Below are 13440 nucleotides of genomic sequence, written 5' to 3'. Positions count from 1 at the left end.
TATTAGTTGCCTGCTTAAAAGGTCTAGGCCTTTGTTTCGAAGGCCTCTGAATTATCCAATATAAAAATTATTTTTGATACCCTTTAAAAATGGGCATTAGTACATTTAATTATTAGCACCATTTTGGATGAAAAATAGCTTCTGTTCCCAGTACAAACTATTTGTATGGTTTAGCTGACTGCCAATCCTTTCCCCATGAAAACTCTTCGTGGTCCCTGCTGCTACAGCATCTAATGTTATTATCTATAAAAAAATGTGATATGTAAGACAAACAACAACTCTTCATCAACTGGGCTGCTTTCCTATAAAAATGTATTATGGGATAAGATTATATCCTTTGTATAGTTTCTGTTGTAAAAGACTTACATTTTATTAATTGAGGTATTTTTTCAACATGAGGTACAACTCTTTTAAAACTGCAACAGCCGCTACCAACAACAAAACCAACAATTCACCCAGAAATAGGTCTAGCATTACATACTGTTCTGAGAAAATCCAATCACTGTGCTCACTTTCATATTCACGTTGCGTTAAGCATTGATGGGCTGATACAGAAATTTAATCCTAAAACTTTCAGCGTTAGAAAGGCTAGTCAAGTATAAATAGTAAAAGATACAGTTCACAGGTCACAGGCTGAGGAAATCTGATTGGTAGGTTTCCATAGCTAAGAAGTGGTACTTAATTCCTTGTGGATTATGGGGTTAGTTATAGCATCCTGAATGTATTATTAACGTCTGTTTTAAAATAGAACTGTGTTTGAGAAGATTGAATGTTTTTTTTTTAAATGCCAATCATGCAGGTATCACACCTTGAATATGTTTGTAAAAATAAGTCAGATACAATGAAGGAGATTCAACAAACCCAAGAAGAGACTTTGAAGAAATTTGCAGAACAGATGAAAGCTCAAGAAAGCTGTTGGTTAAAGCAGAAGAAAGACTTGGAACAGCAATATTCTGTACTCCTTGGGGAAGTTCACAACAGGGCCCAGGTACAATATTTCTGTCAGGAAACTATTAACTTTTAAATGCATTCTTTAAATATTTAGGATATTATTTCAGCAATTTTGTTCCAATGCATTTTAAAACTGCTTGGAAATTTTACTACACTTTGAGAGAGTTGGTTTTTTTAAAAAAGCCAACCTATTAACTTCCTTTTTTTTTTAAAGGATGTGCATGGATTTATGGAAAGGCATTCCAGAACTTTCACAATGTTGGAATCCTGCCGTTGTATTTCCCATTTAGTTACCATGCATAAGTAACCTACAGAGTAAAAGCATTGCTTCTTCATGTTATTACGCCGAATACCAGATGCTTGCCCCCCATGATAACTATTTTTTCTATGGCTTCTAGCAATAGTTTCTGAAATTCACTTTAAGGTGAACTGTGTCTCAGGCATAAGCTTGTAGGCAAGTTGCTAACAATAATATAAAAAAAAAGATATTGAAAGGCAAACCTTCCAGGTTAGACAGGAAAATAAATTAAACTGGTATATCTCAGGGAAATGGATGATGTCCCAGATAATTTCTACTTCACTTATTTTTCTGAACTTCTGTATAAAGAAAAGCCTTCTACTTTATTGTAGAAGTCTACAACAAGTGCTCCTTTAGAAAGCTCATTATTGTTTCAATTAGTTGAAGACTTTGAATAAAATGAATTACTAAACCACTTCATTATATAAGAAAACACACACCATAGATAACAAAGAACAGATGTGTCTTTTCCCTCTCTTAATGGGCAAGTGCCCCCTTCCAATGTATTCCCACACGTCCTCTTTTTAAAGAAACCAATTCAAAGGTTATTTTGTTCAGTGGTTTGCAGCCTTGGACAAGTAATCTTAGTGTCAGCCCTGTCCCACCTTGGACACTTAGGAAAGAAAGACCCTTAACTCCATTTTTGTTGAGAAAAGATACGCTTTTACTAAGGTCAAGTGGTTGCAGCATATACAAAGCCAGATCTGAATATTCCCATATAAATTTGGTACATTTTCCTCTTCCCCAGGTTCTCCCAGGTCATCCTCCCCTTGGCCATCTGGTCAGTGTCCAAAAGTATTCAAATTCATTGTTTTGGTAACAGTTTTGGTAACAGTTCTGGATTTGGCGCCTCTTTGGTTGATGTTTGCATTCCATTCTCACAGCTGTGTCCTTGGATCTCTCAACCATTGTCTCCGATTCACACCTCTGTGTCCTGTCATTCCCACTTCCTGTGTTCCCTTACCTTGCCACTTTTATGGCAGGATGCCATCAAGGTGAAGTGAAGCTGAAGTAGTGTAATGGCGGATCTGACACTTATGCACAGAGTTACTTGGGGTGGCAAGTGGATGGACGGTGGGGATGCATGACTGGAAGTCCTGAAGGACCAGGTTGGGGATAGATTGTAACAGAGAAAATCTATTTGGTTGCTTAGAGTCGACACCCACTTGCTGGCACATAATCAATAAATAATCAATAGTTGGTGGTAGAAGAGGGAATGAAAATGATAAAGGTGAGTATTAAGAGAAGAACATTCCCATCTCTTATTTTTCCTTTCACCATTCTTCTCTCTATTCTCTCTCCAAATAATGGTTACCTGTATGAGAACAGATGGACTGTGTTTTCAAGTGCTACAATCCTCTTCATTGTTGCAACTGCGAAAAAAAAAATCTTTCTAGAAGAAAACCTTTGTTATTATTGACATTTTATTTATGATCTAACTCAATTCTCTCTCTTATTTTTTTAAAAAAAACCTCTTACCAGTCTCTTCTTTTTTTAAATATAATTTTTATTGAAGATTTTAATTACAGTATTAGAAGCAAATGCAAACTAAAGGCAAAATGAGGAGTGACAGAAAGCTAGAACTCCTGTGTACAATTCAATTCAATCTTTATTGATTAGCCTTGGGCCGTACATAAGTTATTTCTGATCTTCATCACAATAAGTATAAAGAAACTTAATAACTTTTTGCCCCGTATGAGGCTATAAACAAATATTTTTTCTTCCTATAACCCATCACATATCTATTTGCAAATCCATAAATCATCAAGTTATCAGTCTTGATGTCGCAAAAAATCTGAAAGGATGTACCAGAGCCTTGTAGAAACATGTCTTATTTTAATCTTGGTCAAAAAATCCAATTTTATATTCTTCCCTTTTACTTCTAACCATCTTGAATTCATTCAGGTATTGCATTGGAGTTAGTCTTTTATGTTTTGATTCTTTATTATGTTTGTGCCAAAAATTAACGCCAAAAACCTATACCTCTAGAAATTTAGCAGAATGGCAAATTATTTAAGAGAGAAGTTTATACCCTTCTCTATTTAGGTCAAAAACAAAGCTAATATGGTAATGCAAGCCAAATGATCATAGTGGGGTACCATGGCTAACAGTTCTTAATACTTAGCATTGGTTTTTAATCTAAGGAATAATTATATTAATGATGGACTGCCATTTTCAGAAATGATTTTCAGAAATGATTTGTATCTACTGTAAGTACAGCTTCTTCCTGCTATTCATTGAAGCAGTTCAACATTTTAAAGGCTTTAGTGCTAGCCCAAAAGTGAATTTTGATTGCTTTAAGAATCACATTAATTTGAGTTGCCTCCTTAAGGCAACACCTGTTTCTCTAAGGATTACATGGAAACCTGGGGGTGTTGGTGGTAGAAATGGACTGCTTTCTTAATAATACTGATCTTGTGCTGGTTCCAAAACCCCTTCTTCTGAATAATTGTTGAGTAATCACAGCCCCACTGATAACTAATATATCTAAGGTTACCTAAGAAATTTATGGTGAGTATTTAATCTATACAAAGAATAATTTCATTGTTATGAAAACTAACATTTTTGCATCAAGAGATAGGGACAAAGATAGAAATTTATGTATAAAAAACTGAAAGCAAATAAGTCAAAATAAGAAATGTAAATAACAAAATTTCACCAATGAGAAAGGCAAAAAAAAATGTCTACAACAAAGGAAGTCACCTTCTTTGAAGTATTCACTTGCTCTATTAAGGAGAAGTACTGATATCAAAACAGATGAATTAGCTGAATGCGGGACTATTCAGTATTATCAAGAAGAGAGTTGTAAGAAAGAAAAATAAAATATAGTTGGAATAAAGTGAAGTCTTTTGAAGTTCAAATGTCATTAATTCTCTGTAGTCCTGTGCTCTTGCCAACCCATTGATATAGACCCAGCAAGAAACAGAATAAAAATTAGAGTTGTACATTCTGGTGGAGTGACTGGTCTCTCCCTCTCTCCTTCCTTCCCTCTCTGTCCCTCTCCCTCCCTCCCTCCCTCCCTCCCTGCCCCCCTCCTCTCTCCCTCCTCTCCCTCTCCCCTCTCTTTTCAGGCAAAAATCTTGCTGTACTTTTAAAGAAATTGTGTTTTCAAGGTTTGATAGAAATATTTGGTATAAGATGAAAGTCCAGGCAGGTTAAACTTGAACAATTAAATTATGGGAAATTTAAAACAACGGAAAGAGAGAAGAATTATTGTAATATGACATGGATGTAGAAAAAAATAGTCCCAAAATTCTAAAGAGGAAAAGATTCACGTCTTTTAGGATTCACTGTTGTTTTAGTTGAGAAAAACTGGATGAAAGCCTTGGGCAACAAGATGGATGTAGCTGGCTCAATGAAAGAAGAAGAAAAGGCAAGGAAAAAAATCTCAACGATAAGGAGGACTATTGTGAGAAAAGAAAAATGAGAATCTTTTAGAGAAGATCAGATAAATCACAGGCAAATTTACAGCTATGACAGGAATACTTAACAGTAAAAGAGACCTGATAGAAGAAATGAGGTTAAAGGAAGATGGAAAGGGTGTCCTACATCCTTTACAAGTGGGATTATAGAGTGACAAAATATCTAATATATTCAGGTACCAACCTGTCTAGAAAGTAAAATACTACAGATAGTAGATCACCAGCTACGTTGGACAACTTGATGCCACCAGCTCATCACCATCATCTTGCCACTAACTCCACACTGTGAACTCACCATGGGGACAGCTCACCATCAGCAGCTGGAGGGAGAAACTTGGTGGCAATGAGTTGGCAGAGGCGAGTTGTCCTAGATCCGGTTGATATAGCCACTAAACTTTTAAAACTGCAGGGGAAGAGGTTTTTTTAAAATTTTTAACAGCTGTATATAACAAATATGGACCAGGGACCTGCAGTTGAGAGATTGGAAGACAGCATCTGCATAAGCTTTTTGTTTTTGTAAGTGTCAGAACATTGTACCACAAGCTCCGCCTCTTTGTTGTAGGGCATGCATAGCAATAGCACTTCAACTTATATATACTGCCTCACAGTGCTTTATAGCCCTCTCTAAGCAGTTTAGAGAGTCAGCCTATTGCCCCCAACAATCTGGGTCCCCATTTTACCCACCTCAGAAGGATGGAAGGCTGAGTCAACCTTGAGCCTGGTGGGATTCGATCTACATTCTAACCATTGAGCCGCCATGGCTTATAGGGCAGAGCTTGTGTTGCAATGCTGAAATATTGGCTTCTCCTTGTCCTTAGTCTTGAGGAGACTTCTGTTGAAAAATATAGGCAAAAATACTCAAACTAAAAAAAAGAATAATGTAAGAGGGTGTGCAAATTAAGTGAATCCCTATTAATTTCTTATGCAAGCAACATTTTGGTTGAGATTTTCACCAGTGAATATCATCATTTAAGCAGACAGAAATGCCAATCGAAGAAGCTGTTTTTGGAAAAAGAGAAGGCCATGAAATCAGATAGCTAACATTAGCTGACAATGGATAAGGTAGGAGAAATAGAAAGAAACTTACCTTCGTTCACCATAGCAACATCTTCAGTAGAGAAGATCATGCAGTAATGTGGAACATACAATCTTAAGGACAAGGGTAATGAAAGAACATGTAATTGTTCCTTTGAGGAATCTTTAGAATAAGCAAGAAACTACTGTAGGTATAAAATTTGGAAAAAAAGACTGGTTTAGACAAGAAGATGAGAAGAAAATATCTGTTGTACCCATATTTGTTTAATTTATACAATAAAAATGACTATTAGAATCAAAATCGGAGACTAAAACACTAATAGTTGAGATAATGCAGATGACATTACTTTGTTAACTCAAGATAAAGCAGATTTACAAGTGTCATTTGTGAAACTAAAAATAAATAAAAAGTGAGAATCTGAATTAAAATGTTAAATATTAAGATGTTAATTAAAGTGATCTCAACCAGCATGCTCAATGAACTGATGAATGATAAAGTGAAGATAGTAGATAGTTTTGTTTATTGGGCCCAAGAACAAAGATGGGCAGTATGATGAAGGAGTTAAGAAGAGGTTAACCTCAGAGAAATCAATAACAAACTGAAGAAGTCCAACCAAACAGTTATAGAAGTATACATGACAGACCCAATTATTGATAAAAGAAGATTGGAAAAAGAAGATTGGCAAATTGAGGGAAGGAAAAGCCTAGAAAGATAATGGCTAAAGTAGAGGAAGAGAATCTAAATGAATGCTCTTGGAAGAACTACAAGAGGAATGCTTGGAGCAGAAAATAGTTGCAAAAGTACTGAACAGAAAATCATTAATCTCACCTGCTTATATGAATATTGTGCCTTCTTTCTTTTAAGTACAGTATCAGATTTTGTGCCTGACCTGGAGTCTATACAGTATTTACTCCTAACGTCTGTGCTTTTTGAAATGGAATTTAGGGAGAGGCGTGTACTGTAATGTAATGCATTTATAGATTCCTAAGGATAAATGAGAATAAGTTAATGTAAAATTAGAACTTGTATTTCTGTCTAGTAGGAAACATTAATATCCATTCTGTTTACACTTTATGTATTCATTAGGTGTGTGTACAAATACAGTGATTGAGGATTATCCTCATCGTTGTTCCCACTTGTTTATTTGTTTTATTATATATACAACCCAATCATATTTCACACATTTTTGCAAAGTTGTTAACTGTTGGCTTCCTCCTGTCTCTTTTATTCCTTTTCTTTTTACAAAAGATACTTGTTTTTCTTACAAAAACCACAGTAATGCTCCAACAAGCTTTCCTGAATGGAACATTTTCTAGTACAATTACGAAGAGTTGCAGTCAAAATTACATTTTATGCTCCAGACTAGACAAATGGTTATCCAATGTCTTCTTAAAAACTTCCAGTGTTGGAGCATTTACAACCTCTGGAGCAAATTGTTCCACTGCTTAATTGTTTCAACTGTCAGGAAATTTCTCCTTAGTTCTAAGTTGCTTCTCTCCTTGATTAGTTTCTACTCATTGCTTCTTGTCTTGCCCTTAGGTGTTTTGTAGAATATCTTAACTCTCTCTTCTTTGTGGCAGCCTCTGAGATATTGGAACACTGCTATCATGTCACCCCAGTCCTTCTTTCCATTAAACTAGACATACCCAATTCCAGCAACGATTCTTTATATGTTTTAGCCTCCAATCCCCTAATTATCTTTGTTTTTGCTCTTTTTGTATTTGTTTTCTTCCTCTTCTTGTTTAAGTGCAGCTTTTCTTGTTCAGGAATTAAAAGCAATTTTTATAAATATGCAATAAAAATATTTTAAGGCTTTCATGAAGGGAAACCATGTCGTCTTTAAGAGGCACTATAGGTGGCCTTTCCCCCCTCTCACAGACAGCTCTTTGTTTTGAAAAATAGGGCTTTTCAAGTTGGTTAGAGATGGGTGATACAGAAATGAATATAGAGATGTGGCATTAAGAATCACACATGGCCTGCAAAATCCTTCCAGAAAGCTCACTCTGAATTGTAGTATTTAATATAACAGAAGATGGAAATTATTGCTATAGGAAGTCACTAATAAACTTAATCATTATATAAATCCAGTTTCTGTTTTAAGTTCAGCTTGCATTTCTTCTGTTTGAATATTTAACTATACTATAAAATCCCAATCTGTACTTAGTCTTTCAAACAGAAAAAGGAAAGTTTTGACTAAGGAGAGGATTTATTTATAGTGCTTGAATCTTTCAGGGCTTCATCTGTTTCTTCTGTAAGAAGAGACACAGGAAAAGCTAAAAGTATCTCTATTATACTTTATTTACAAAATGGCAAGCACTCTATGTAACAAAGGAAGATATAAACAAGAAGTTTACACCCCTTGTTGGTCCAAATTTTATTCTTCATGGGTTTTTTTAGGAAAAAAAAAAAAAAATAAAGGGGGAAAAAGAAATTATTGGTATTTAAAAAAAAAGAAAAATTTTTTTTTTAAATTGGGGTGTGAAGAAAAAGAAAATCACTCATACACTTCAAGAGGCAATCCTCAGCCAACTTACTGGTATTTAACAAAAGATGAAAGCTTGTTTTGTTTTGTTGTTGGGGGGTTTTTTTTTTTGGGGGTGTTTTTTTTTTGGGTTTTTTTTTTGGTGGGGGGGGGGGGGGGGGGGGGGGGGGGGGGGTGGTGTGGGTGTGGGTGGGGGGGGGGGGGGGGGGGGGTTGGGGGGGGGGGGGGGGGGGGGGGGGGGTGGGGGGGTTTTTTGTTTTTGTTTTTTTTTTTGTGGGGGGGTTTTTTTTTGGGTTTTTTTGGGTTTGGTGTGGGGGGGGGGGTGGTGGGGGGGTTTTGGGGGGGGGGTGGGGGGGGGGGTTTTTTTGGGGGGGTTTTTTTTGGTTGGGGGGTGGTGGTGGTGTTTTGGGGGTGGGGGGGTGGGGGGGGGGGGGGTTGGGGGGGGTTTTTTGTTTGGGGTTGGTTTGGGGGGCTGGGGACTCGGGGGAGTGGTGGGGGGGTTTTTCTTCTCTCTTGTGGGGGTTTTTTTTTTTTTTTTTGGGTTTTTTCCTATAGGCTCTGTTTATAGCAATATATAAGTGATAATAGAAAGGTTAGGATACTAATTAGATTAGAATTAGAATTCTTTATTGGCCAAGTGTGATTGGACACACAAGGAATTTGTCTTGGTATAAATGCTTTCAGTATGCATAAAAGAAAAGATACATGAGTCAAGAATCATAATGTACAACACTTAATAATAGTCACAGGGTACAATAAGCAATCGCATCATTTTGTTTAATTCAGATTCAAATCCCAGTTCTAACAATGACTGAACAGTCATGTTGTGATTTCAAAGCTCAAGAGGTGTCCCAGACAGGAGGAAATTTCTTTATAGGTATTCCTTGACTTATGACCACAATTGGGACAGGCACAGCCATTGCATTGGTAAGTCAGATGGGACCCAATGTTATGACAATTTTTATGGCGGTTGTTAAACGAATCATGAGGTTGTTAAGCGAATCTAGTTTCCCCAAGTTTTCTTTTTTTGTGAAAATCAGCAAAAAAGGTCTCAAATCACAATTATGCGACCCTAGAATTCAGGGACAGTCACAAATATGAGCTGGATGTCAAGCACCCCAAATACAATCATATGATTGTGGGTGTGGGTGTGTGACACCATAAGTGTGAGTGCAAGTCACAAGTCACCAACCTAGCTTAGAACCGTTGTTAAATGAACAGTTGTAATTTCAGGTCTCAACATTTTAAATTGTGAAGAACGGTAGCATAAAGCACCCATCATATCCAGCGCTAGGTTGTGTTGCCTTGCAGCCAGAATAGCTTTTTGATGCTTTACGGTAGTGACACAATTGCCTTTTTTTTTTGGTTTGGCTAGTGCCGTCATGAAAATAATTTTCTGCGGTGTTCTTGGATTTCACTTATACTATTTGTACATTCGTAAGGGCTTCTTCTGATTTTTCCCACACAATAGCTCATATCTATCCAAGTTTTTTGTCCTCATGGCAAACTTGTTCATTTAAATGGAGGAAGATTTTGGCTGACTCTTTATACGTCCACACTCTATTTCATAACCATTTCTAGGTTGACTTTTTAAGCTTTAAAATCTGTTAAAACCCAAGAAATGGCATGTTCCGGCTCCCATCTATAAATTCATGACACTTTTGGGAACCAAAGAGACATAGCTCCTTCCCTCTTGACTAACATTACTCCAGAGCAATAGTTGTTAAACTGAGGTAATCTGGGCATATCCTAGGGTTAATATGGATCCATTTATTTGTTTGAGAGTCAAGGATGCAGTTTGGGAACTGCCACTGCCAAGATCCTTATATAAAGCAACAACATTTGGGATTTTATTTTTTGAAGGGGGGTGGTAATGACATTATCAAGATTAGGGGAAAATGGTCACTGAGTCCAACAGTTTAAGAACCACTTCTCCAGAGATTTGAACAGTTCTATCTCTGCTTTTTTTCAAGCAAACTCTGAAAATTTAGCTGTTTCCCCAGGCCTTGAGCCAGAGTGGGGTGTGTCTCCACCAAGGGATTGAGTTTGGATGCGGTGTTAGCATTATGGCTGTTCCTCTTGTTATCACCATCTTTTCTGGAGAGGGTGTCTTGAATGTGATTGTTTTTTAACTTCGTACTGCACCCACGATCAGTGAGTTTTGGATGGCCCTAGAAATCTCAGTTAGCCTTTTTTTAAACTATAAAAACCAGGCAGCGACTCTTAGTTGCTCAAGCTCATGCCCCTCCATTCCGTAGCAAATTTCCAACCATTTTCTTGATGGGAAAATAAAAGAAAGCAAAATCAAAGTAAGTGAGAAATTCAGAAAAGCAAAAGCATTTTAAACAGTTATTAAACTTTGTTTAAAATTTCCAGAACAAAATTAAAAACAATGAGAGAAAGACCCTTCGTCTTGTAGACAGCACAGGATCTCCTGAGGGTTCATTCAGCTACTGAACATAACAGGGAAGAAACCTTGATCCCGAACTAAATAATTAGTATTTTACACCATCTTTTCCCTTGAATGTAGAGAAGAAGACTGACAGTATCTTATAACATTTCTAGGGAATTTAAAGAGCTTCTCCCAATAGATGAAGGAGTTGACCAGGCTGAGACAGAGGGAAGGATCTATCGCAGTGGTGGCAAACCTTTTTTGGCTCCTGTGCTGATAATTGTGTGCACGCTCATGTGCTCGTGCACCAGCACCCAGAAGGCAATGCGTGCTGCCCCCCTACACCCCTGCGCATGCACGCGCAATCCCCCTGCCGTGTACTGCGTACCTGCACCTGTGCACACGATTCCCCCGCCGCGCACAGTGCATCTCTGCACATGCATGCGAGATCACCCCCGGGCACCATCCATCTGTGCATGTGCGCGTGATCCCCCCCACGACTCTACGCATGTGCGCATGACTCAAGCACTCCCCCGGTGCATGCATGCCAGATACCTGACAATCAGCTATCGGACGGTGGCGGCGTGTACACCTGCGCAGTGGGTTTCTTCCGGGCGAGCTCTTGCATGCCGGCAGAAGTGGCTCAGCGTGCTACTTCTGGCACACACGCCATAGGTTCGCCAACACGGATCTAGTGTGTCATAAGTCATAAGTCGCTGTGTGCCCACAAGACATCTACATTCAGTCCAGTTTGAATGCCTCTTTTATTTCCCACACATTTCTTTTAATGGTCAGTTGGCCAGATTCTTGTAGAAAGCTTATGCTTGCAATAACTCTTTATACTCATTTGAACAGCCTGAATCTGCTGACTTCCCAGGCACTTGACATTAATCTGACCAACTAACAGTCAAGGAAAATGTGCAGGAGATAAGACAGGTATTTGAGGTGGGACTCAGATCTCTTGCGGGCACTCAGGGACTTGTGATTTATGACGCTTTCGACTTCTCCCTTGGGTTCAGCCTGGTAATCATAGTGAGGACCATGGAATGCATATGGTTACAGCCAATTCAGATTTAATCTGAATCTTGAAGGACATTCCTTTGAGCAACCCTGGATTCTGGCCTACAATTTCCAGTTGGCATCATCTCCCACCTCCTTATTCATGAACTGAGAAGGTGATTTGGGGCGTTAGTAGGGCTGTAGCTTCGTATAAAGTCATCATTTGATATTCTTGTAATGATACCTTCTCTCTTGTTGTGCGTTGTAATGAACATTAAGTCTTTATACTGTAGTTAATGTGTTTTAAGGCTTGAGGTTTTTCTTAACGTTCATTTTTCTGCTTGTTGGAGTAGCAGGTTTTATAATTGTGAAAAGTAAAGCGATGTGTGATTGATAAAATAAAACAGAGAAGATTCTCTTGAAAATAAAATTCTTCCTGAGACATAATTAATCTGTGAATATATAAGTAGGGGGTTGATTACAAAGTAATTAAAAGATCACCTTTACTTTCCTCTTTCCAGCTGCTACCTATCTATTTCTGTCTCCGCAGGTTTTCCCTAGTTTAATATTCTCTTTTGCTAAACTAACTTATCCCAGCCATGTGTCATCTTTGCAAAGCAGGATAATTGTTCTTCTGAATCATAGATCTTGCTTGTTGTCTTCTATACAGATAACATGATTAAGATGTGCTATACTCTTGGATTTACTAGTCATAAAGTTAAGCAGGAAGGAATAATGGACACTTCCTTGTAATGAGCCAGGCCACAGCTTTAACCATGTTAAGTCTTGACTACATTTTCTGATTGAGGCTTAATAATAATATTCTATATAGGGGTGTTTTCAGTGCTACATGGAGATGCTAAAGATGAAATCTAATTGTTGCTTTGTATACAAAATAGGTCCTTGGTCACTGAACAACAAGCCTTTTCCATTTATTTGGAAATATTCTAAATCTTATGGGCCAATTCTGGGAAGGCTTCCCATTATGCAGTTTGGACAAAGTTCTGTTTCTTAACAAAAGGCAGCAGTGGCCAAATCTCCAGTAAATAGGGGAGAAAAGAACAACAGAAGTTTGATTTGGTCTCTACAGGATGGATGGGGTTTCAAGCATCATGTTCCTTCTTTTAATAACTGTGTCCTCCAGATGTGTTCGCCTGTGGTGGGATTCAAATATTTTTACCACCAGTTCGGTGGGCGTGGCTTGGTGGATGTGCTTTGCACATGTGTACACTCTTGGCGTGTATGCATGTACCAAATGCGAACTTTGCGCAGGCACAGAGGCGTTCTAACTTGCCTCCTGCACACCTGCACAATCCCGGTCGCTTCAGCAGCTGCCGCATGGCACTCTTCTGTGCCGCGTAAAGCAGCTGTGTTTCAAATTCAGCGGATAAAGGTGACTATGGGAGCCTGGGCCGGTGGGTGGGCCCAACATCAGAGCAGTGGAGAGAACTGGTTCGGTCTCCGCTGCTCATCGCTGCTACCAGCTCTGCAGAACCGGGCCGAACCAGAAGAATACCACCACTGGTGTTCGGGCAATGGTGGATCACTATTCAGTTGAGTTCTTTGAGCACTCTCCTGTTTTGAAATAGCTTCAGGACCAGGATTCATTGTTGAATCACTAAATACAAATAGGCTTCTTTATTGGAGAAGGAGATCAGATTGTGGTAGAGGTAGTCCTTGACTTACAATCACTGGGATTGCCATGATAAATTGGTGTGGTCATAAAACAAGGTGTCAAATGACTGCAAGGACTTACAACAAAAGTGTCAAACTCGTGGCCGTCAGGGGACATTTCACGACATTTCCCCCCTTCGTGGAGCTTGGGTGGGTGTGGCCTGTACATGACACATCTGGCCCACG

At 38.4% G+C, this 13440-nt stretch overlaps 1 protein-coding gene across 5 annotated transcripts in view; it reads left to right on the top strand.

The window, feature by feature from the left end:
• Positions 1-13440, top strand: part of CCDC171 (coiled-coil domain containing 171) — a 178228-nt gene that overhangs the window by 69509 nt on the left and 95279 nt on the right. For all 5 annotated transcript variants that reach the window (XM_026718389.2, XM_087926588.1, XM_087926587.1 and 2 more), the window contains one exon: positions 800-988. In XM_026718389.2, coding sequence (XP_026574174.2) covers positions 800-988 — 189 coding nt within the window. The remainder of the gene's footprint in view (positions 1-799; positions 989-13440) is intronic.

The sequence above is a fragment of the Pseudonaja textilis genome, chromosome 2 (assembly GCF_049901715.1).
Source record: "Pseudonaja textilis isolate UNSWEBS1 chromosome 2, rPseTex1.2, whole genome shotgun sequence".
Taxonomy (NCBI): domain Eukaryota; kingdom Metazoa; phylum Chordata; class Lepidosauria; order Squamata; family Elapidae; genus Pseudonaja; species Pseudonaja textilis.
The sequence above is the reverse complement of the archived record's forward strand: the minus strand, read 5'-3'. Positions and strand labels throughout refer to the sequence as shown.